General features: G+C 47.4%; 1 protein-coding gene across 1 annotated transcript in view; it reads left to right on the top strand.

Annotated features, from left to right (window-relative positions):
• Positions 1-25,943, top strand: part of LOC115400775 (E3 SUMO-protein ligase PIAS1-like) — a 48,811-nt gene that overhangs the window by 4,284 nt on the left and 18,584 nt on the right. The window contains exon 2 of the mRNA XM_030108836.1: positions 20,524-21,013. Coding sequence (XP_029964696.1) covers positions 20,524-21,013 — 490 coding nt within the window. The remainder of the gene's footprint in view (positions 1-20,523; positions 21,014-25,943) is intronic.

The raw sequence follows: 25,943 nt of genomic DNA, 5'->3' as shown, positions 1-25,943 counted from the left end.
TGTCATTATTGCCACACTTAATTTCCAGTTTGGAGAGATGCTCTTCGCCTCAGGCTGCCCGGGTCCACACCGACCAGCCATAACATTATGACCGCCTGCTCAGCAGCCTGTAGGGCGCCCGCCCGTCACTACCCCATCCAGACACTGACTCCTCTGCTCCTGTAAAGGCCCGTTCACACCATCAAATGATTTCTGCGTTTTTGCATCCAAATATAATTAAAAAACAAAAGGGAACGAGCGTTCACCGGCAGTGAAAATCGTTTTCGCTGTGAGAATTACGTTTTTGCGGCACGTCGGGGCGTTCTGGCGTCGGCAGCGCGTTTTTGACGCTGAAGTTGGGAAATCTGAACTTTTAACACGGCGTTTTTGCGGCAAACCAATCAGAGAGCGTCTCTATGGTGGCGTCATCGAACTGGGCACATGGGTCACCCAGCCGAAAGGACCGCTGAAAGCGACACTCATCCTGGCGCAGCTCCTGGAGCGAACGGTGAAACTCACCAAACTCCGACCGCGTCTGGATAATATCGTGCTCCCAGGCGGCGTACTGTCCGCCGACGGCGTCGCCGTCTGGCTTTATTAAGCAAATAAAGCCAAGCCACTCGCTCGACAGGGTCAGCCATGATGCTAAGCTAACACAGGAAATAAGGCCGGAAGCCCCGCCTTCCCACCACAGACTCACCGCGTCAACACGTGTGCTCAGGGGCCGGCGTTGTTCAGCGTCGGACCTCAAAATTGACCTGCCTTCAACTTATCGCGTTTTTGCGCCAAAAAACGCAAAAACGCGTTCGGCGCACAGATTCACCTGTGAGACCAGGAGAATCTGGACCAGGACCCATGACACTCTGGAGAAAAACACTGAGCAGCGTTTCCGCCAACTACTTGGAGATGGAGCCTCAGAAAGTTGGGTTTTTCTCCCGTTTCCATGGAAACAGAGTCAAAAGTCCTACTTCGTTAGTCCTTTTTCAAAAATTTGCGTTTTCACTGACCTGGACCGCTGCTGTCATGTCAACAGACCCTCAAAGTCAACAAAAGTTTAGTACTTTTACTTGAAGACGTTGTCATGTAAAGGAAGCCTAAATCCTGCAGACAGTCTGTTCTTCCAGCAGTGCTCTTTCTCTTGGCCCAAATTTACACCAGCTGTGTCTTCTGCTTGTTTAATGGACTCTGTGGTTCAGATTGGATCCGGTTGTGCGTTCCGCTGCTGACTGACGGCAGCGGAGATCCAGAGGTTGCCGGGTGGAGCGTGGACGTGTGGAACCCGATGCAGATGTGCAGCTCAGCTTGACGCCGGAGGTGTTGACAGCTGGACGGAGCTGCAGAGGCTTCACCGGCCTCTGTCTTCTCTGTCTCCCGTCCCAGCATGCCGTCGGGCTTAGCTGACCAAACGTTTGTCACTTCGGGGAGCTCGGCGCATGTTCTGCGTGTTCGGCCCGGTCGCGCCGACATTTCCAGCTCCCGCCGCCGCCGGGTTCTCTCGCCCCGCGGGAGCGCCTGCCTCTCTGCAAGCCATCGACTTTTCCGTGCGGCTCGGGCGAGATGGAGCTTTTCTTAACTCCTGCGGTGATTTTGTTTCCCGGCCCTGTTGCCGTGGAAACGTGTCACACTGGAGACGGACTCGGGCAGGCAGCAGTTCGGAGCTCGATTGTGTTTCCAGCTGGAAGAGCGAGGCTGGCGCTCTCATTGGCCGCCCTCCTGGCAGCACTTTCTGGGCTTCTTTTTTGAATATTGTACGAGGAGCGAGGTTTCAGTGTGAATCAGGAGGAGGGAATAAGTAATTAAAGAGGGAGACAGAATGACTATGAGGCACACTTTACTCATTTTATCACTGCATCTGTATGTCTTATGAGCGGTGCTCCTGTTCTGTTGTTCTCTTGTCTTTCTGCTTTGTGCTCCTTTGTGATTTCCTTTGTTATGTTGGTGTATAGTATATTTTTACACATATCGGTGATATTTCATGGAACTGAATCTGCGCTTGGGATCTGACTTTTTGAATTTCAGTCCTATTTGTGTGAAAATACGATCGCCCGTTCCCCGTTAATCCTGACTTTGAGTGGCATGCAGATCGTTCAGCAATTGATTCATCTGATGGCGAACCTCAAACAGAACGAGCAGCTCAGTAGATACTTGACATTTATCTGTAAATCTGAGTTTTTATCCCATTTTTGTTTGAAGTAATTTGACCTTGGAATCACTAGCAACACACAAACCTTTCTACCGACCCAACCCCGAAACTCCGACCTGCTTCCAAAGTGTGGGAACATTTCACTGAAAATAATCCAGTGAACCTTGTTAAATGCAAACTGTGAAGCTCCGCTCTCAGTCCATGGCAGCTCTGAGGCAAAGCACGAACACCTTCGGCGCCGACGCCGTGGAGCTGCTGGATCCTCACCGATCACAAAGACTGCCCAAACTCACCCACCTGCCTCCTGGCATACCTGCCTTTCCAAATACAGCCCCATTCGCTCATTGCCTACCTCCTTACCTCACTACCAATCTGCCTGCCTCCCTACCTTCTAACCTCCCTCCCTCGTACCCGTACTTCCTGACTTCCCTACCTCCCTCTCTTCCTACCTCCCTACTCCCTACGTCCTTCCCTCTCTCTCTACCTCCTTACTTTCCTAACCTCCCTCCCTACCCCCTACTTCCTCCCTCCCTACCCCTCCTACCTCCTTACCTTCTTACCTTCTAACCTCCCTCCCTCCCTACCCTCTATGTCCTTACCTCCTCTAACCTCCTCCCTCCTTCCCCACCTGCCTCCCTCCCTCCCTTCTACATTTTCATCATCAGACGCTTTTGTCCAAAGCGACGTACAACACAAGCAAGAATTCCGACATCAGGAAAAACCTTTAGTAAGTGCAAAAAGTGCTTCAAGTGCGATTGGTGAAAGGTGTTAGCTTCCTACCTTCTAACCTCCCTCCCTCCCTTCCCATCCACCCACTTCCTCCCCCACCTGCCGACTCCGCTCCCCGTCCCTCCATCCTGCTGCAGTCTGCTGGAGTCTGTTTGTTCGGTTCTGGAGTTAATAAATCTCTCCTCCTGCAGCTCTGTGCTGTTTGTGTGCAGAGTTTGTTTCTCTGTCACTTCAGTCATTTGTGACTCATAACTCGCTCACAAGTCGCTGTGGTGTGGCGCAGGTTTTAGTTCTGAACCAGATCGGAGCGGGCTGCAGCTCTCCTGCCAGTCCTGACTTTCCCTCGGTTAACATATCGCCTCTAACCGAAAATAACCCCAAAACAAACCATTTTGGACGCCTTTTTACTTACATTTTAAGCAAATAAGGAGGACTTTATTTTTTCCTCCCTTCAGTGAATTCCTCATGTTTAGCTGCTTGGCCCGTGAAACGTTTGGGAGCGTCTTCATTATGTTCATCTGCTTTACGATGGCCTTCTGTGAGAGATGTAGGAACATTTGAGACATTTGAAATCCCTGATTGTTGTGTGGATGTTTGTGTTCCATGTCTGCGTGTGAAAGCTTCCTTAATCGATCAAAACTGTGAGACAATTTGAAATGATAAAAAAAGCTTTGATGGAAACGTTTTGATTATAGTCGATATTGGTTGAGAAAATAACAGTAAATAGTGTTGAACAACAGCAAAAATGTTGTGTGTACGTTAGGGCTGGGCGATATAGCCAAAAAATTAAATCTCAATTTTTTTCTGCTTGAAATCCGATTAACGATTTTCTTCTTTTTTTTTTTTTGTGTAAAAAACAAACATTTTTTAAAAAATAGGGTCTTTTATTGAATGCCAAAATGTCAGCATTTCACTGTATATTTATCCCTGAGGTCATTTTAACAAGAACACTTGCTTTGAAATAAATAGATAAAAGGAAAACTGGAGAAAAAATAAAAGTTTATAAAAAATCTCACATAGATCAAATTTAAATGGGTTCAAATCCCACACAGATTTAAGTTAAGCTCCGACAAAACACACTATTTGAGTTTCATTTTCATTTTCATCATATTTGTGGTCTTTATTTCATTCTTTGCCTTATATCAGCCTTTCCTTTTTTTATGTTTCTGATCATTCGGCTGAGTTCGTCATGGCAGAAGATGAGGAAGATGAGGTGTTTAATCCCGGGAAGGACCGTTCATTCCCTGTCCCCGGCTGGGGGCTCTTCTCTAACTCTTCTCATCTTTAAGAGAGTATTGACTGTAGTGTGTGCTACAGCGCCAGTCCTCCTGGTGTGGAGACTGTGTGTATTACACACTCCCAGTGAAATGGCGGAGGGGCGGAAAACATGAAACTCTATGTTGTGATTTAATTTTTTCTCACATCGATTGAAAAATTTAAATCGAATTAATTCGATATATCGCCCAGCTCTAGTGTACGTTGATAGTCACACACTCCCAGTCAGTCCTCCAGAGCCTGTTGACACGTCTCAGACGGAGATGCATCATTTAGTTTTGACACAACAACCTTTTACATTGAGGACGGTTTCCACCGGAAGGACAGGAATACTGAACTACAGACCCGTATGGTTCAGTGACTCGTCGATGGGACCAATCACAGCCCTGGTGGTCTCCGTACTTCCTGTTGGATGAGTTTTTAGACATATCAGGATGCAGAACAGCGCTTGACCTGAATATCCAATATGGTTGTTGTTGTGGTGTCTGGATAATAATTTGAAATGTTATTTTTGGATCAGAAGGTAAATTTGTCATTTCAAAATTTGTATTCAGTTTGTGTTTGAGTTTATTTGAATATTCATTACTACGTTGATAAATATCTACGTAATATTAATATAAATCATTTCTAAGTCAGCCTCTTGGCATGGTTAATTTTTAAATGTCATTCCTTGCTTTTTGTGTATCAGCGAAAATAAGCTTTCGAAGTGTGATTTGTGTCTTTCTTTGAAACGTGTCACGTTCGGCACCGCGTTGCTTCGCTGACTCACCGTGTTTGACTCCCAGCAGCTGTTTGTTCTGACGGGACTGTTTCTGATTCTGTGTGAACGACTTCGACACTCTGAGAGGTTTTTAGCGTCAACGCCGTGTTTAGGGGTTATTAATGAGTTCATATCACGACGGTCATCAATTCCAGCACTGTGGAAATCGCAGGATCTCAGGATTTTGATGGAATAATTCTCTTTGCATCTTTCCTTTCTTCTATAAATTCATTATTTATTCTATTTTGTGTTTTTATTTGTTTGTTGTTGTTTTTTAACCATAAGAAGTAAACCACTGCCAGGCAGTCGCAGGTCTTCCCTGAAGGGTGTGAGGCGCTGAGTTAATTTCTCAGCCGTCCTGACTCGGTTAGTTTAGCGGGGAAGATTCTGTTTGACATGATTTATTCCAGAGCAGCTAGCAGGAAAACCAGTGTGCTGAAGATTTGGAGACGTGGTTGCTAGGCAACGCGTTTGCACTCATGTGACCTGACTTGGCTCTGACAGACTCCTTCCTGTTGAAAAGTCTGCTTCTGTCTGCTGGGAGGGAATTTTACCCCGTTTGGACAATCAAACAATAGACGCACCCCTTTGAAATTTCAACTGAAACTCTGCAGGTCAGCAACCACTCCTGGATTTTCAGTCGCTAATTCTGCCTTAATTTCCCACATGAGGCCATAAATACACGTCTTCATGTGTGATTTTTCACTGCTGAAGTGAAAAGTGTTGCAGAGCAGAAAGTGAAGCGTGACGCTTCGTTCAGGGCAGACCGGCGGCCATCAAAGCTGCCTCCGTTCTCTGAGTGATGCTCAGGACGAGTCCTGAAGAGCAGCCCGACATCAGAGACGGCGCCGGCGCAGACTCCGCCGGCCTCCTGCCACCGCCTCTGATATTCCCCTTCATCTCGCCGTCTGCCGACCTCCGCCGGCTCCTCGGGATTAAAGGGGCGAGGGCGACTCCGCCGCGTCTTTCAGCTCCGCTTCATTTTCTGGCCGGAGCCGCGACGGGCTTTCGGCGGCTGCTGTCTTTGTTCTCAGCCTCACAACTCAGGTCAGCGAAAACCTGCTCCAGCACTGCCTCAGTCCGGAGGAGAGGTTCTGCTTCATGTTGTTCTCCATCCATGTGCTGGAAACCGAGTTACACTGCAGAAAAACAACAACAAACAGACAAAAACCCCAAGGAAATGACAAAGACTTTTAGATTTAGCCAAATTTTCATGTTTTTGCGCTTCAAAGCAAATGTCACCAACTGATCGACCGGCCAACCGATCAACCAACCAACTGATCGACCGGCCAACCGATCAACCAACCAACTGATCGACCGGCCAACCGATCAACCAACCAACTGATCGACCGGCCAACCGATCAACCAACCAACTGATCGACCCTGCCAACCGATCAACCAACCAACTGATCGATCGGGAAACCGATCAACCAACCAACTGTTTGATTGACAAACCTACCAGCCAACTAAGCGATCGATGGACCAACCAACCAGCCAACCAAGCAACCGACCAATGAATCAAACAACTGACCGACCAAAAAACCCACCCACCTGTCGAGCAGGTGACCGACCAATCGGCTGACCGGCCAACCTGTTAATCTGTATTCGGGCACCTTTCACCAGGCTGGTACTGCTGAGCAACCTTCACAGAAAGATTAATGTCATGATCGCACAAGAAAACCACAAAGAAATAGTCAGTAGTCAACAAAAATGCAGAAACTTGTCATCTAGAGGTGATAATTACATTTATATGTTGAGACTTTTCCATTTCTCCCTGTTTTTCAAATCAATCATACGAGGTTGACAAATGCAGAAAACAAGGATAAACTGCTGTGCTGGTTTTTGAGATTCTGCCGCCGACTTGTTGAAACAAAACACTCGTCGCTAAAGCTGTGTTCACACCGCCAAATGATTTCCGCGTTTTTGTGTCCAAATGTCATTGAAAACAATGGGGGACGCGCGTTGTATCGGCGACAAAACGCGACGCGTCGGAACGCCCCGACACGTCGCGATAACGCGGCACGTTGTCACAACGTGTCGGGGCGTTCTCGCGTCGGCGGCGCTATTTTGTGTCCAACGCTGAGGTTGGGAAATCTGAACTTTTGACGCATCGCAATTTTGCAGCAAACCAATCAGAGGGCGTCTCCATGGTGGCGTAGGTCAGGGGGCGGAGCCCGGGGAAAGCGACACTGGCGCAGCTCCTGGAGCGAACGGTGAAACTCACCAAACTCCGACCGTCTGTGGATCACATGGTGCTCCAGGCACGGCGGACTGTCCGCCGACGGCACCGCTGTCTGGCTTCATTAAGCAAATACCACTCGCTCAACAGGGTTAGCCATGATGCTAAGCTAACACAGTAAAAGGCCGGAAGCCCCGCCTTCCCACCACAGACACGTCGCGTCAGAACGAGCCGCGTTGTTCAGTGTCGGACCTCAAAATTGACGCGCGTTCAACTTCTCGCGTTGTAGCAATTTTTGATGCAAAATCGCAGCTCAAAGGTTCCGGAAACTTTGCATTAATTTCCAGACCAGGCTGATGTCGCGAGAAAACTGGAGAACGCAAATGATGCCTGGGACTGGACCTCGTCCTCAGGTGTCCTGGGACTGGACCTCGTCCTCAGGTGCCCTGGGACTGGACCTCGTCCTCAACATTTTCCTGGGCCGTCTTTCATTCTGAACGGGGTGGAGGTCAGCCCCCCCCCCCAGGAGAAGGAAAAACCTCGGACACATTTCTGTCCTGACGTCTGTCTCCTGTCGGCCCGGCCGTGCGCGGTGTTTTTGAAACTACAGCAGGAGAGAAAACAACAGGCGGAGGTATTTGAGAGTGAGGCCTGAGTCAGACGAGGTGGGGGAAGGGAGGACAGAGGGGTGGAGGAAGGGAGGACAGAGGGGGGGAGGATGGGAGGACAGAGGGGGGGAGGAAGGGAGGACAGAGGGGGGGAGGAAGGGAGGACAGAGGGGGGGAGGAAGGGAGGGAGCTGCACTCAGCCCGGAGTGGGAGCTTTATATAATGGCCAGGTAGTGTGCAATCCCTCCCTCCCTCCACCCGGCCGCCTACACAACTTCCACACACCCACACACACACACACACACACACACACACACATCCTGCAGAAACTGCCTGGCACCACATTATTAGCGTCGCCGTCTCCCCGTCCGTCTCCAGGGACTCAGAAGAACCGCATCACTCTTCACCTCCTCAGAGCCGAGCCGACAGCAGCGGCGTCGGTTCTGATCCACTGACGTCCACAGTGGACCAAAACAGTGTCAACAGGACGGGACGGGACTGAGAACCAGTCCAGACCTTTACTTTACAAACCAGAACAGATGAGACGGGTCCTCGCTGCATGCGGGGTCCGACTGGGAGGTCAGGGTCTGGCCAGACGAGACTCCCGGGCCAACGGGCCCCGTCTATCGGACTGCAGGCGAAGCCGATTGTAAATGTGTCATATAAACACTGAGAGGATCCGCTTCACTCGGAGCCGATTGTATTTCAGATCTGATTGTACGAGGTTTTGTACGCCGATCTAGGCGTGTGCGATATGGCGATATAAGATCGTTAAGGATTATAACATCGGGTCATAAATCAGAAAGATTGTTAAATCGTCTATAGGGCACGTTCTCCTCGTTGTTTTTCCCCTATATATAATATTTTTTGGAGTGATGATGTTACCTGAAAGCTTCAGATAATATTAACTAAACATTCCCTCTAGTGCAGTTCTCCACATACACAATAGATACATGCAGAGCAACATTAACGATGATAAAAAAAAAAAAAAGACCCACAGCCGGTGCTGCGTTCAAGTTGATTCGCGAAGGCAGCTAACAACGAGCGGAGCGGAGCGCGGTGCGACAGCTCCTCTGCCTGGAGCTGCTGCTGGGTGGAGGCTGGGAGGAGGCTGGGTGGAGGCTGGGTGGAGGCTGGGTGGAGGCTGGGTCAGGCAGAGCTGGTTTACAGCAGCAGTACTGGATCTACAAGAGATCAGCCGCCATAGAAACACCCCAACAAGCTGGAGGGAGAGACGCTGAAGCTAGCACCGATGCTAATGCTAGCTAGCGAGCTACCGCTAGCAGTTCACACGCTAGCATGAGAGATTTTATATACAACAAATCACAGAAATGTGAAAAGACACTTAGTGAACAAACCATCAAGTTAACAGCTGAAAAGGCAGTTCAGTCTGATCACTAGTGGAACGTCTTTGATTTAATGGGATGATGAGGGGCTGTATTTCAATGGAGACAGAGCCCTCTAGTGGTCATACAGCGCAACTATTAAAACTTTATCCCATTAAAACTGCTAAAAAGCTGTTTGATGTGTTCAGTTTTTTGTGTTACAAAAGTAACTTTATTGTTCATTATCTTTTACCTCATTTTTAAAAGGAGATAAAAGCTTAGATCTGTGGACAAAAAAATATTCTCAAGCAGCTGTATTATTCACTCAGATTATAGATATTAAAGTTAAATTGTTTTTGTCGTTATGTTTGTGTTCATTGCACGTTTTCATTAGAAAAAAAACCTGTACTATTTAAATTAAAGCCATTTTTTTTTTAGCTTAAATTGTCTTTTTGTTTTCTTTTAGGGTTTTACATGTTTAAATACATTTTATGTGTTTAACATTGGGGGAAAAAATGGTCAAACTTGCAAATTAGTCTAGAAAAATCAATATAAAAAAGAATCGTGATAAAATCATGATCGTGATATTGATTTAAAAAAATCGTGATATGACATTTTTGCCATATCGCCCACCCCTACGCCGATCGATAATCTGCTCCGTGTCTCATATAAACGCTGCCTGACAGCGGATCGGAATAAACGGGGGGTTACTGGTTCTGCCATGCGTTCCAGACTGATGAAATGGTGATTTTATTTTGAAGGAATGGTGATGGAGGTCAGAGGCGCAGTGATTGGTTGAACTGGTGAACGCAGTGGTTTGTTGTGTCGGGAGACGAGCAGACGCTTCGATCAGTCACTCAGTGAAACAGGAAGCAGGACTCCAGCGAGCCTGTTTCCTCTGGAGACCCTGAAACTGCCAAGTCCAGCAGAATCTGGGCCCGGACCTGGACCGGGTCCAGGGGGACCTGGTCCGGGAGTCTTGACTCTCTGGAGGACAGCTTTGTACTTCCTGTCAGTCCACTGAGCTTGTGCAGAACGGCTGTTTCCTGTTTCCTTTGGAAAAGTTGTGTTTTCCTCATTTCCGCAGAGGCCAGAGGTGTTTTCACAAAGTTCCTCCTTAAGAAGCGTTTTCAAAACGTTGCCTGCCGTTGTCGTGTAAATAGAAACCAAACACGAAAGGTTTGTCTTCTGTAGGAAACATGTTTGTCTGACTGGATCCTGAAGTGAGTAGTTCAGCTGGAGGATCCGTTCAGAACGTCTCCACCGACACGATACTGACCTCTGACCTCTGACCTCTGACATTAATCTTGATTAGATCAAGAAATCATGAAGCCTGAGTTGTGTAGAGGGGTGTGTGTGTGTGTGTGTGTGTGTGTGTGTGTGTGTGTGTGGAGGGGCTGGTGTTTTGTAGAGGTCTGAATTTGTCCCCGGATGTCTCCGTCTGGGACGGAATCTGTTCTTAAGCGTGAGAGAAGCTCATCTTCATCATCCTCATCCTCATCTTCACCACGTTTGAATGTTTCATGTGCAGATGTTCACATGCAGAAAGTGTCAGTGAGTGCAGGCCATACCATGGTCACGTGACTCAGTGTGTGTGTGTGTGTGTGTGTGTGTGCGTGCGTGTGTGTGTGTTGAGGTTTAAGCTTCATACATTTTTCACTTTTCTTCACAGTGGACTTTTGGTTTTGCACCTGAGGAGGAAGATGCTCTTTAGTCTGATGTTAGAGGAGGAAGTTATTTATCCTTTATTATTTAGGAATGTTGTTTATCCGTTTTGTTCATATTTCTCTTCCTTCATTACATTCCTTCCTTAAAGCTCGGGTAGACGATGTTGTCCAAAGCACTTCTTGTCATACTGAGTGAAATGCTCCTCGCCCCCTGGGGGAAGTCAATACGTTATGTGGACGGAAAAAGGTGCGGAAAAAATCTGACAACTCGGCCTGGGCGATTATATGATCGTGATTGGTGATCACGATTAATTTCCAGTCGATCACGGTGATCAGCTGTGAGCACATTTACCGGACGCCCTGGACAGAATGTAAAACCTGGACATGTCCGGGTAAAAGAGGACGTCTGGTCACCCTCGGCTTGGAGCGGGGTCGAGGGCCGGGCGATATATCGATATTAAAATTATATCGATATATTTTTTAATGTGATATGGAATTAGACATGAATGAAATCGTTTATATCGATATAGTTCAAATTTGCGCTGTGATCCTCGCTCTGCTGCGCTGCTCTCTGCTCTGCCCCCCCAAAACGTATATTGACTTGATATTCTGTTTCTTGTGCAACTGGTTGAGACTGTTCAGAAAAGAAATTGCTAAAGGAACAAGAGGAAAAGGTAATCTAAAGCGGATGTTTACATTTGTTTCTTAAACTGAGCACTTTATTTTGTTCTTTATATATAAATGCTGCTCTTACAAAGGGTTGTCATATGATGTGATACAAGTTTGTATTATTTGCATCTGTAGATTTGTCAGAAAGGAGAAGAAAATCAGTCATTTGATTTCAATAAGCTATTTTTAGTTGTAGAATTAAAAAAATGCTTATTGTATTTTTATGAATAGACTTATTTCAGAAAAAGATGGACCTATTTTATTTTATAAGCTATTTCTATTTAACATATGTTTTCATTTTAAGGGGCTGTATCATGCAAAATTCACTTTTTGTATGTTTTAACCTTGTTATATAGTTATGTTCTCACCAAAAACACCCCAAAGCATTTTTTTCCTCCGTGCCTGAGTGTTTGAGCTTTCCTGGTGTTTCTGCTGCTCAGAGAGGCAGCCCCTCCCACCGTGAAAACGCTCTGTTTCCCATGTTCACGTCACACGGTGAAGATGGCTCCCCTGAGCCCCCCTCCCACAGGCCCTCAGCAATCAGCGTTGCTGCTTTTTTCTAACTCTGACTACAGAGATAAACTTTAACCATCGTCTGAAAGCAACAGTCAAGCAAGAGCGAGAGTCTGAAGGGTCTGGAGGGTCTGGAGGGTCTGGAGGGTCTGGAGGGTCTGAAGGGTCTGGAGGGTCTGGAGGGTCTGAAGGGTCTGGAGGGTCTGGAGGGTCTGAAGGGTCTGGAGGGTCTGGAGGGTCTGGAGGGTCTGAAGGGTCTGGAGGGTCTGGAGGGTCTGAAGGGTCTGGAGGGTCTGGAGGGTCTGAAGGGTCTGAAGGGTCTGGAGGGTCTGGAGGGTCTGAAGGGTCTGGAGGGTCTGGAGGGTCTGAAGGGTCTGGAGGGTCTGGAGGGTCTGAAGGGTCTGGAGGGTCTGGAGGGTCTGAAGGGTCTGGAGGGTCTGGAGGGTCTGGAGGGTCTGCGCTTGGTGAGTTTCAAACAGGAAAAGATGTTTTCGCGTGTCTTTCCGTGTAGAGAAGCTAAAGCTAAAGAGCTAAAGCTAACCCTTAGAGACGCTAACGAAGCGCTGATTGGCTGAAGTAGCTGTCAGTCAAAGTCCACAGGGGGAGAGGCGGGATGTTCAGTGAAACAGAGCGTTTTCTCCTCTGGGTTTCAGAATTAGCCCCAGAAAATCTTTTATTTCACACAAAATGACTTTTCCTTTGCGCCAAAAATAAACTATTACCATGTTAATGCCATTTCTAGGGTTTGGACGAGCTAAAAAAGCAGGATACAGCCCCTTTAAATATGTACCTGACAGAGCTTTAATTTGATAAAGGTATTCCTGTTGTTATATGGTATTTATGTGTACTTTTCATTATTTGTACAACTGAGCATTTTTCATGAACCAGGTGAAGAAACCTGTTGATTACTATTCATTTGATTTTGCCACTGTTCACTGAAACAGCCTGTTTCAATAAAACTACTTGTGACTTTTTATATTTGGCTTTGACTTTGACTGAACATTTGCTCTCACTTTGCGGAAAAAAAATATCGGGATATATATCGTATATCGATATTCGGCCTAAATATATCGGGATATGAATTTTGGTCCATATCGCCCAGCCCTAGCGGGGTCCCATTGAAAAAATTAGTTGAGAGTAGGAGGAGCTTAGGGGGGAGGGCTTGAGGTGTGCAACTGTCAAATCATACAGGCTCTTCAACATCGGCTACCTTTTAATGTAATCTTCATAATAAAACACTTCAGTGTGTCGTCATGTTTCTGTGAAACTTTAAAGCTGCTGTAGGCAGGATTTTGCTAGTCAATGCTAATTTTTCTGTGTTTTGTTTGGATTAAATGTTAGAGTATCCATTGATAATCCTTTAGGAGTGTAGCATAACTGCTCTACCGCGAGGGCGCAGCGTTTCCATCTGTCTCTGTTCTGAGCTGAAAAGTAATCTTGACAGCTCCAGGTATCTTTGACCAATCAGAAGAGCCCCTGAGGCTCTAACCGTGATTGGTCGAGGGGCGTTCGTCACACGTTCTTGTGGGAGGGGTTTAACTTGCATAAGGGCGTGATGTCAGAGAAAACAGGACAGGATTGGCTGTGCTGGGTTTCAAATCGCCATCTTGCTGAGGTAAACCTAGCAAGATGGCGGAGATGCAGAATCCTGCCTACAGCACCTTTAAGTTACTGTGTTTGTTCAGCTGGGAGGTGGACTATGATATTATTACATCAGATTTTGTGTGTGTGTGTATGTGTGTGTGTGTGTGTGTGTGTATGTGTGTGTATAACAGCTGAAATCACTTCTGTCAGGCTTGGAGCTCATATTTTTTCAGCTGCATCTGCGTCAGACAGAGTCCCCGGAGGACAGCGTCTGTTGTTAGCTGTTAGCCTGGTTAGCTTCAGGTCTGTTGTTAGCTGTTAGCCTGGTTAGCTTCAGGTCTGTTGTTAGCTGTTAGCTTGGTTAGCATCAGGTCTGTTGTTAGCTACTAGCCTGGTTAGCTTCAGGTCTGTTGTTAGCTGTTAGCTTGGTTAGCATCAGGTCTGTTGTTAGCTACTAGCCTGGTTAGCACCGGGTCTGTTGTTAGCTGTTAGCCTGGAGAGCATCAGGTCTGTTGTTAGCTGTTAGCCTGTTTGCTATTGGGAACAGCGGGGATTTGAAGGAGCCTTATTCTATCGATATTTGCGGCTGAAAGATCGATACTTTGTGGGAGAAAAAAAACATCGATTTATATTAAAAAAATTGATAAAATGGCTCAGCCTCAGTAATAACAGTGTTATTACAGTGTAGTAACAGTGTTATTACACTGTAACAAGTGTTACTACAGTGTAATAACAGTGTTATTACTGAGGCTGAGCAATTTTATCAATTTTTCAATATAAATCAATATTTTGATATTTGAATTCGATATTCAAGCCGTGAGCCAGACATCCATGTAATGTGGATCCTCAACAACTTGAGTGAGCTGAGCTGCTTCTTCCTCCTCCTCCTCCTCCCATCCCCCCATCATCCCTCCATCCGTCATTCTCACCATCTCTGGACACAGCAGATTATCCCCCGAAAACACAGACACACACACACAGACACACACACACACAATGGTGAAGGGGTGATTATTGAATTAGTTATGAGCTGAACTTCCTCTTCTGGAAATCAGCTGCTGACTGTTCTGGAAGTGATGAAGCTTTTTCAGAGAACCAGCAGCAGGTTGGTGGATTAACTCGGCTCCTGTCAGTTCATGAAGAACTGACGTCCACGTTGTAGAGCGTCTTCCTCCTCTGACATCGGATTATAGAGCATCTCCCTCCTCTAACTGATGTAACTTTGGATAAACTTCTTGACTGAATCAGTCATGAGACCCACTCAGTGCTTACAGCTAATGCTAATGCTAACGCTAATGCTAACACCATCATGAAGTCTTCCTGATTGACCGAGATTCCAGAGGTGAATTGTGGGTAATTGTTGACTGTAGTCCTGCATTCACTGGCTCCACCGGAGGCTCGCGGCTGCCTGGAGCCGCCATGTGAGTGAGGAGTGAGACACATGGAGGTCTGCTCTGTTCACCCTCCTGTGCCTCGCTTGCACCTCAGCGATCACTCTGTCAGCGATCACTCTGTCAGCGATCACTCTGTCAGCGATCACTCTGTCAGCGATCACTCTCTCAGCGATCACTCTCTCAGCGATCACTCTGTCAGCGATCACTCTCTCAGAGATCACTCTGTCAGCGATCACTCTGTCAGCGATCACTCTGTCAGCGATCACTCTCTCAGCGATCACTCTCTCAGCGATCACTCTCTCAGAGATCACCGTTTCATCTGCACTGCCGGGAAATGTGGCTTCACGAATAACTGCTGGCCGTTTCCACTTCTTGGGCTGTTGTGACGCGGAGGCTGCCAGGCAGACTTTGGTCCATCAGGGTTTCTGAGTCTGATCTGATCCTGATGGGACACATGCAGAAGAACCGCCTCTCGTTAACGAGTCAGTGAAGCGCCGGGCTCCTGGAGGTGTGTGATCTGTGGAACAGGCCGGTTTGTGAAGCTCCGATGCCAGAACAGCAAGTGTGTGTGTGCGCGCGTGTGTGTGTGTGTGTGTGTGTGTGTGTGTCGCAGCCTCTCTCCCTCTGTTCTTCCTTTGTTGCTGCTTCTCTTTACACCGACATGTCAACTTGTTTCAGTTGAACACAATGGAGCGCAGACCCACACACACACGCACACACACACACACACACACACACACACACACACACACACACACACACACACACACACACACACACACACATATTTAGTGTATTTCTGCTGACACTCCTGGAGGTGTGTGGTTCCTCAGATGTTCTGCAGAGGGTTCTAGTCTAGCAGCTCCAGCTGCCACCTGTCCAGAGGGGGGGGGGGGCACTCCCCCCTAGTTGACCCCCTGACCCCCTGACCCCCCCGATGGACAGATGTGAAAGAGTCAGAGCTCAGTCTCTGTCAGATCATCACAGACGTCATGTTGGACGCCACCTGTCAGGGGGGAGGGGGAACACTGACCACCCCCCCCACCCCCCCGGCCCCCGACCCCCGACCCCTGACCCCACCCCCTCTCCATCCACCAGCCACCCCACTCCCACCCCTCCCCCCTCCACTGTTGTCTGTCCTCTGTGTGTCTCTGTCTATTTTCCTCTGGAAGCCAGAGGAATGCCACACATCTGCAGTGTGTGTGTGTGTGTGTGTGTGTGTGTGTGTGTGTGTGTGTGTGTGTGTGTGTGTGTGTGTGTGTGTGTGTGTGTGTGTGTGTGTGTGTGTGTGTGCATATTTGCCTCCATTGTGTGTGTTTGCTTTGTAGCGAACAGAGAGTGTGTGCCTGCCTGCCTGCCTGCATGAGTTAGTGAGTGTGTGTGTGTGTGTGTGTGTTGGCACGTGTCTGTGGGTGTTTTTGTATGCATGACTTTTTGTGTGTGTTTGTGCTCGTTAGGAGTGTGTGCATGTGTGTGTGTTTCCTGCATACATTCTCCCTGATTCTTGCTCTCTCTTTACCTCTACCTCCCTCTCTTTCCAATAAATAATCCAGCAGATTTTGTGTGTGTGTGTGTGTGTGTGTGTGTGTGTGTGTGTGTGTGTCAGGAGGAAACCCTCAGAACTCACATCATCCAGTCTGAGGAGGCTGGAGTTCAGCAGGCGGCGGGTCGGTCTGCAGGAAGTGACTGTAAATCAGAACGCAGGGACGGAGACAGTGTGTGTGTGTGTGCGTGTGTGTGTGCGTGTGTGTGTTTGTTTGTGCACAGTTCTGCATATGTGGCAGCTGTACACAGGATGCAGTGTTTGGTCTGTAAACAGCAGCTCTGCTCGTCTCTCCGGAGCTCCGAAACAGAAAGAATCCAACACCTGAAACCTGGAGCTCAAAATAAAATAAAATAAAATAAAATAAAATAAAATAAAATAAAATAAAATAAAACAAAACATGAACCCTGGAGGTTAAAATGAATTAAATTAAATTAAATTAAATTAAATTAAATTAAATTAAATTAAATTAAATTAAATTAAATTAAATTAAATTAAACTAAACTAGAAATTGGCACTCAGAGAGCGCAGACCTCCGCCACAGCTCCAATCAGTCACCAGCAACAATAAGAACACCAGATATAATAAAAAACATTTTATTTCTCCCCAACACAAACAATGTCTGGGAGAAAGCTGTTTGCTGCATGTTCATATCTCAGTGTTTCCTCACAGCGATCGGTGCGGAGCGGCACGGTGCCTGCATGCTGCATCGGGAGCCGTGACCGGGGTGCTGGATGGGCCCCCCCACCTTTAATTCTGTCCCCAACCCTGGGCCCAGGACAACAGAGCCGTTTGCCCCCCCTGTCGGCGGGCCTGCCCAACTATGTGAAAGACTGCTCTGTCTCTCAATGATAAAGAATCCTTTAAAAAATTTCAGGATCCAGACAGTGATCCAGATCATCACCAAAATCTAATGGATTCTAAGTTAGCCCCAGACCCGCCTTTCCACAAAGTTTCATTGCAATCCGTCCATTACTTTTTCTGTAATGTTGCTAACAATCAAACCAACCAACGTGATTACATAACCTCCTTGGCGGAGGTAATTAAATTAAATTAAACCTGAAACCTGGAGCTCAAAATAAAGTAAAGTAAAATAAAATAAAACCTGGAACCGGGAGCTTCCTGTCAGCCTGCCGTCGTTCGCAGCTTCAGCCTCGATCTACATGTTAATAAAATAAGATAAAAAGCAGACAGACGGAGCAGAAGTCCTCCTCTGGTCTGCTGGTGGATTCAGTCCAGACTCTCTGCCACAGCTGGAGCCGGCGTCAGGAACAAACAGTGTCTCCTGTCTTTAACACTTTTATTTTGAAATGGCTGTCAGGACAGTTCAACAAGTGTTTCACCTCATTCCTGATGACGTCCGTCATTTTACACCCAAAAAAAGACGTTTATGCAGCAGCAAATGGTAAAATCTGTGTCGTCAGGCAGATTAAAATCAGCAAAAATGAAAAGAAAAGCAGTTGAATTAGCGGAGAGTCGTCCAGAACGAGTCGTGTTAGCGGAGAGTCGTCCAGAACGAGTCCTCCTGCGTGGTCAGCTGGTCTTTGGTTCCTTCATTCAGTCTGACTTTAAATGTCAGTCATAGAATGAAGCTCAGTTTCAAACAGGAAGAACAACAACAGTGGAACCAGCCGTTATAATCTAACAGATTAATCTGATGTTTTTCACACTGTGTATCTTAAACCACAGAAGAAAACCTGGATTTTTCTTCTTTCCCTGAGACTTTGAGGCGTCCTTTGTTTCTGCAGAGGAGGAATCTATTTCTGAGCGCCGTTCCTCCTCCTGCTCTTCTCACTGCAGCTTGCTGTGAGGTTTGGTTTTGCTTCACGTCACAGAAAATCTTCACTTCCAGCAGAAAAGGAACGTTTCTTAATAAATGTCTGGTTTTCCGCCGACCCTCTGGGATGTACTGATAATGGTATCGCCCATTCTTTATCACCAGTGTTGAAAGGAAGATTTTGACTTCAGGTTGGGACACTGGCCACGTTTACATGAACCCCGTCTAATCGGGTTTTAGACGAAGCGGACTGTAAATGTGTCACATAAACACTGAGTGGATCCACTTCACTCGGAGCCGACTGGACGAGGTGGACATGGATCGATAATCCGCTCTGTGTCTCATATAAACGGTGTTTGACAGCGGAGCGGATTAAACGGGGGATTATTTGTTCCGCGCATGCGTTCCCTCGTACGTAGTGACGTGATGACGTGACAGGAAACAGGAAACAGGAAGCAGGAAGCAGGAAAGTCCAGAACAAGCAGAAGAACTGGACAGTGGTTGAGAAACTTTTTTTTTAATAAAAAGCTGAAGAGAACAAACACTGGAGAGGAGAGATGGAGGCGAATCGCACAACAGCGAGTTGTTGAAAGAGCTCCGAGGCAGACTGCTGTTGGACGAACGCTCGGTGTTTTGGATTAACCGGTTCCATTCGGGGTGTCAACGTTTACAATTTTCTCTACAGGTGTAACCGGGACTTCTGACAGACGGGTAACCGGTTACACGTGACGTGAAAGATTTATCTTTTTATATTGCAGTTGCGCTGTATGACCACTAGAGGCTCTGTCTCCAATGAAATACACTGCCTCATAATCCCATTAATCCCGGCGGGGGGTACGGCAGCCGCACTGGGACACAATGCGTGGTTGCTACGGAAGCCCACGTGCAAAAAGCTCGCCCGCCCTCCCCTGAAGCCCTCTGGCGCCCCCCAGGGGAGGCGCGCCAGAGGGCTTTTATTTCTCAGAACTTTAAACACCATTATTTTTTGTGACAGTTACAAGGTTTCAGACGTTCTGCTGCTCTGCTTCTCTTCATTGTCAGTTGAAATTAAAGCAGGCTATGTAACATCGTCCACGCGTCCCTCTATTTTGTTCTTCCTGCTGGTAGGCGTGGGAAAAAAATGTATTTCAAAATGTGAGGACCAAGCAACAACCCAAGGTTCTCCCCTGAGAGCCAGACAAAAAATGTCACATGCACCGCTGCTCATAAATTTACTGTAACTGTAGAAAACCGACGTTGGCCAGAGCGTCTACAGGTTTCAGTCGGTATTTCATCATCTGCTGGTCACAAGTTAACACGGACACCAGTTAATTTGAAACACCGGCAGGCGGAGCTGTGCCGTGGGCGGGGTGGACTCTGCCGGGGGAGCGCTCGCTCCTTGAGCAGCGTCTCATGGAGATGCTGGGATGTTGGGAAATCATTCGAGCAGATAGAAACTCCCTGCTGGGTGCTGAGGACTGCTGCTGCAGAGCTGAAGACCTGAAAGTTCCGTCAGAGACTCTGTCCTCGTGTCACAGGACAGTATGATCCGCTTTACCCAGGCCCCTGGAGAACCAGGACTCGTCGTGGATCACTTGGTACACTGTACATGTCTACACACGCCTTTAATATGATGGTTTTCAGTCTGACTGAAAAAGCACCATGTAAACTGGACCAGTGTTCCAGAGAGAAGCTTCCATATCAGCTGATAATAAGTTTGTAGCATATTGCGATCAGCTGATATCGGTCGTTGTTGAACGTCGGTATCGATCAGGATCGCTCATTTTTAAGATCTCAGTCTTGTTCTGGAGCAGAACCGGTCGGATGTGACAGCTGATGTTTGTTCCCCTCCGGTTCCGTTCTGTGTGGGTTTCAGGTAAAAACCCATCCTGGTTCTGGTTTCGTCCTGGTCCTGGTTCCGTCCCTGTTCTTGTGACATCCCAGTCCTGGTTCTTTCCCTGTTCTGATTCAGTCCCGGTTCTGGATCCATCCCTGTTCTGGTTCCGTCCTGGTTCCATCCTTGTTCTTGTAACATCTTGGTTTTGGTTCCGTCCCGGTCCTGGTTGAATTCCAGTCCTGGTTCCATCCCGGTTCTGGTTCTATCCCTGTTCTGATTCTGTCCCGGGTTCTGGTCCCATCCCGTTCTGGTTCCATCACGGTCCTGATTCCATCCCAGTCCTGGTTCCATCCTGGTCCTGGTATCCTCCTGGTCCTGGTTCCATCCCGGTTCTGGTTCCATCCCATTTCTGGTTCTGTCCCGGTCCTGGTTCTTTCCCGGTTCTGGGTCTGTCCCGGTTCTGCTGTTCCTGATGTATTAATTTCCGTCGTGTGTGTGTGTGTGTGTGTGTGTGTGTGTGTGTGTGTGTGTGTGTGTGTGTGTGTGTGTGTGTGTCCTGCAGCAGATGGTGATGAGCCTGCGGGTGTCGGAGCTGCAGGTGCTGCTGGGATACGCCGGCCGCAACAAGCACGGCCGCAAGCACGAGCTGCTGAGCAAGGCACTGCAGCTGCTGAAGGCGGGCTGCAGCCCCGCCGTGCACATGAAGATCAAGGAGCTGTACCGGCGCCGCTTCCCGGCCAAGATGGCGTCGCGCGCGGAGCCGGCGCCGCCCGGGCCGCACCACCCGGCGGCGTCGGCGGGCGGCGGCGGCGGCGCGGCGCTGCCCGCCGGCCTGACGCAGCTGGCGTACGAAGGCCACGGCGGCGCCCCGTCGCCCGCCGCCGCCGCCCTGCTGCCGCTGTCGCTGCTGGGCCCAGGGAAGCACGAGCTGACGGGGCTGCCGCACCACCTGCCCGCCTCCGCCGCGCTGCACCCCGTGCACCCCGACGTCAAGCTGCAGCGGCTGCCCTTCTACGACCTGCTGGACGAGCTCATCAAGCCCACCAGTCTAGGTAACCGCCAGCGCCGCCGCCACCGCCGCCACCGCCGCCACCGCCGCCACCGCCGCCACCGCCGCCACCGCCGCCCGTTTCAGGGCTCTTCCATTACAGTTACTGCAGGAAATGAGTCAAACTTCAACAGGAATGCAGGGTTTCCCCCAGGAACAAATGAAAGCATCGTGGCCATCCGGGCCCAGAAACCATCCTGATACGTGTCGCATTAAAAACCTGAAACCTGGTCGTAGACATTTCAACCGAGTGGTTGATTCAAGGAGTATGGAAAAGAGACCAATGCTGTTGCATTCTGGGTGTTTTTCTAACACCCCCTGTGACTCGTTTTGAAGCTAGTTTGATAGCATCCAGATAGCTAGCTCCAAATCTGGGAGAAAAATCCTTTTTCTTTTTGACATTTTGACCGTTTCCTTGGTTTGCTGGGCCTAATTGGAGCCTCGTCCGGGCCAGTTTAGGCCCATGAACCATATGTTCTGCTCCGTGATGAGCTCCGGCTGATGCTGGAGTTCCAGATGTTTCTTCCAGGAAGTGTTGGAGCTCAAACGGAGGCGTTAACGGAGTTTTTCTCTCTGCATTCTCTTTCTCTTGGCTCACTGTGCTGACTTGCCTGTACTGTGGGTTCTTTTACCCTCATTAATGACTTGGAGGATCATTTCCGTATCGTTTTATTTACACTGTCTCCTTAAACATAAAGTGTTCAAAACACAGTGTCATAACGGCGGTTAGAAACAGGGCAGGATGTGGACGGGCCGGCATGACTGAAGTGTTCCTGTGAGTCTGGACTCAGGGCACACAAATCCCAGAAGAGCCTAACCACTTTTTAATGACGCCCAAATAAACCCAAATTTAAACCCCTAAACCTGCTGCGAAACTTATCGGAAGTGCCACGCACATCGTGACTGACAAGACAGTTTCTCAAATAAAAAAATTAACCCCTTCACTGCCAAAATGTGCTCTCTAGAGACCCTGAAGTGGCCGCCACGGCCCATAGGACGGTTGTAGAGTGATCAAGCCAACACTCAGCCGTTGGTCTGATCAAGACTGTGAAATCATTTGCCGACACCCCTGACCTAAATCTAACAGGAAGTCTGCAATTTGCCTTTCAAAATAAGATTTACGCTGGAATTTGGTCCTTGCAAGAACATGACCTCCTCCAAAGGCGTTTGCCATAGAGACTTCAAAACACCACGGCATGACAGAGGAGAATCTGTGGAATAAAACAGAACACATTTTTAATAAGTCACACTTTGGGGATTTTATTTGCCGTCAAAGTTCAAGTCCCAAAATCCTGCCTTGCTCCTGCCCTGGTCCACCGTTATGGGAAAACAGAGCAGCGAAAAAGCCTTTTCCAGCACCTCGAACAAGTGGCGAGCGTGGCTAAACCGTGACGCCTATCAACAAACCGAGCACACGTGGCGCGTCAGAAGGTCCTTCTGAACACAAAGATGTGTTATATGTAGGGATAATTTAATGAAATATGAACGTTTTCACGGGACAGAAAGTTTTTGTTTCTGCTTTCTTACAAAGATTTTTGCTGTCACTTATAAAGGAGGCGGATGGGGGAAAATCTCACGTTCTTCGCAAACCGAGGCCTCTAGGCTCTAAACTACAAGTCTGACAGCTTTGAAAACCACGCAGACGGAAAGAGAAGCGATTTTCCTGTCAGACGTCATCATTTTTTTCTCACATTTGATCAAAATTGTGAGATTTGACAGCAGTTTTTCTCTCAAAGAAAGACGATTTTTCTCCTGAGGCACGCTTGAGGGTCATGTGACTCTTCGACCATATATGGGCGTAGAGTGATGACATCACTCAGGGCTGGACATGTTTCTGTTGAGTGACGACGGCTGGTTGTCTGAAAGAAGCTTATCAAAAGAGGTTTTCTGTTAGGTTTTTTTTTTTCAACCCTTTTTATGACGGGTGACTGTATTTGGTAACATTTGTATTTTTGTTCAGGAAAGATTTCCGTCTGTCGGCGTTCAAAACGTTTAATACAGGGGTGTCCAAAGTCGGTCCTGGAGGGCCGCAGCCCTGCATGTTTTCCATGTCTCCCTGCTTCAAGACACCTGAATCTCACGATGATTCATGGCCAAGTCCGGCGGAAGCCAGATAACGAGCCCCGTTGCAATCAGCTGTGTAGAAGCAGGGAGACATGGAAAACATGCGGGGCTGCGGCCCTCCAGGACCCACTTTGGGCGCCCCTGGTTTAATATTTGTGATATTTTGGCTCCATTGTTGCATTTGGAATAAATACACCACAGATTTTAGTTATGAATGGTGAAAATATGCTTGATTTTAGTCAGTTTCATACTTTCCAGCTGTTGGCTACATGTTTAGCATTAGCAGGTGGCTGCATGTTTAGCATGGTATATATTTAGCATTAACACGTGGCTACATGTTTAGCTTTAGCTGGTGGCTACATGTTTAGCATTAGCAGGTGGCTACATGTTTAGCATGCTATATATTTAGCATTAACACATGGCTACATGTTTAGCCTTAGCTGGTGGCTACATGTTTCACATGCTATATATTTAGCATTAACACGTGGCTACATGTTTAGCCTTAGCTGGTGGCTACATGTTTCACATGCTATATATTTAGCATTAACACGTGGCTACATGTTTAGCTTTAGCTAGTGGCTACATGTTTAGCTTTAGCTGGTGGCTACATGTTTCACATGCTATATATTAAGCATTAACACGTGGCTACATGTTTAGCTTTAGCTAGTGGCTACATGTTTAGCTTTAGCTGGTGGCTACATGTTTATCATTAGCAGGTGGCTACATGTTTAGCATGCTATATATTTAGCATTAACGCGTGGCTACATGTTTAGCTTTAGCTAGTGGCTACATGTTTAGCATTAGCAGGTGGCTACATGTTTAGCATGGTATATATTTAGCATTAACACGTGGCTACATGTTTAGCTTTAGCTGGTGGCTACATGTTTAGCATTAGCAGGTGGCTACATGTTTAGCATGCTATATATTTAGCATTAACACATGGCTACATGTTTAGCCTTAGCTGGTGGCTACATGTTTCACATGCTATATATTTAGCATTAACACGTGGCTACATGTTTAGCCTTAGCTGGTGGCTACATGTTTCACATGCTATATATTTAGCATTAACACGTGGCTACATGTTTAGCTTTAGCTAGTGGCTACATGTTTAGCTTTAGCTGGTGGCTACATGTTTCACATGCTATATATTAAGCATTAACACGTGGCTACATGTTTAGCTTTAGCTAGTGGCTACATGTTTAGCTTTAGCTAGTGGCTACATGTTTAGCTTTAGCTGGTGGCTACATGTTTATCATTAGCAGGTGGCTACATGTTTAGCATGCTATATATTTAGCATTAACGCGTGGCTACATGTTTAGCTTTAGCTAGTGGCTACATGTTTAGCATTAGCAGGTGGCTACATGTTTAGCATGCTATATATTTAGCATTAACACGTGGCTACATGTTTAGCCTTAGCTGGTGGCTACATGTTTCACATGCTATATATTTAGCATTAACACGTGGCTACATGTTTAGCTTTAGCTAGTGGCTACATGTTTAGCTTTAGCTGGTGGCTACATGTTTCACATGCTATATATTTAGCATTAACACATGGCTACATGTTTAGCTTTAGCTAGTGGCTACATGTTTAGCTTTAGCTGGTGGCTACATGTTTAGCATTAGCAGGTGGCTACATGTTTCGCATGCTATATATTTAGCATTAACACGTGGCTACATGTTTAGCTTTAGCTAGTGGCTACATGTTTAGCATTAGCAGGTGGCTACATGTTTCGCATGCTATATATTTAGCATTAACACGTGGGTACATGTTTAGCATTAGCTGGTGGCTACATGTTTAACATGTTATATCTTTAGCATTAGCATTAGCAGTTTAGTATTCGCAGGATAGAAAGCTCTCTGAGGTTTGGAGTTTTTCCAGCGTTTCCTGTGAAAAGGGCTAAACCTGCATCAGTCTGCTGTGGATCTGTGATTCTGTGATTCTCTGCTGATCAGAGCCGAGCGTCGGTTTCATCTTGGTCGGACTTGTAACAGCATTAGCGCATTAGCACATTAGCTCTACACCCAGCAGCCTTCCTGCACTGAGCAGAACCAGACTGAGCTCTGGGATGTATGGAAATGTCTTCATCTTCCTGCATTAGCATTTTAATGGGGTGAGCCGCCGTCTCCTCATTAATTTGCCTGCGGATGCATGTACAAACACAGCGGCTGCCGCTCTGCCATCGCCCCCCCCCCCCCCCCCCCTTTGAACCCCCCTCCCCGACCTCCCCTTGACTCTTCCCGACCGCCCTGGGTCAGGATTTGCATGTGGCCGGACACCTGTGTCCGAAAATGGCCTCATCTGGGCGGGGTCACTCTTGTCTACATGGCACTTTATTTTGAAAGAAAATAAGAATTTTCCCTGTTTTTGGGTAACACTGACCACTGTTGTTGTGGCGGTCAGGACTCACCGTTTATTTTCTCTTCTGTTTGTGGTTTGAATCCGTCGTATTCAAGAGTTGTGTTGGTCTTAAGTAGAGGTGTCAACGTCTACACGTGTAAACGTGTACATGGATGATAAATCATAACCGTTTGGGAAAATCAGTAACCGCGTTCACGTCATTTCCCTCCTCCGGGGTCTTTTTTCACCTATATTTAATGTTTTCAGGGTGACGATGTTTCCTGAAAGCTTCCGATAATAGCATGAGCTAGCTAAATGTTCCCTCTGGTGAAGTTTTCCACATACATAATAGAGACAGGCGGAGTGGAAATGCTGCTGGGTGGAGGCTGAGTCAGGAAGAAACCAGTTGCCATGGAAACACCCAAAAAGCTGGAGGGAGACACTGCCGCTAGCATTGGTGCTAAAGCTAGCTAGCTACTGCTAGCGGTTCACAGGCTAACATGAGGGATTTTATGTACAACAAATTAGGGAT

The sequence above is a fragment of the Salarias fasciatus genome, chromosome 1 (assembly GCF_902148845.1).
Source record: "Salarias fasciatus chromosome 1, fSalaFa1.1, whole genome shotgun sequence".
Taxonomy (NCBI): domain Eukaryota; kingdom Metazoa; phylum Chordata; class Actinopteri; order Blenniiformes; family Blenniidae; genus Salarias; species Salarias fasciatus.
This window is presented reverse-complemented; position numbering and strand designations above follow the sequence as displayed.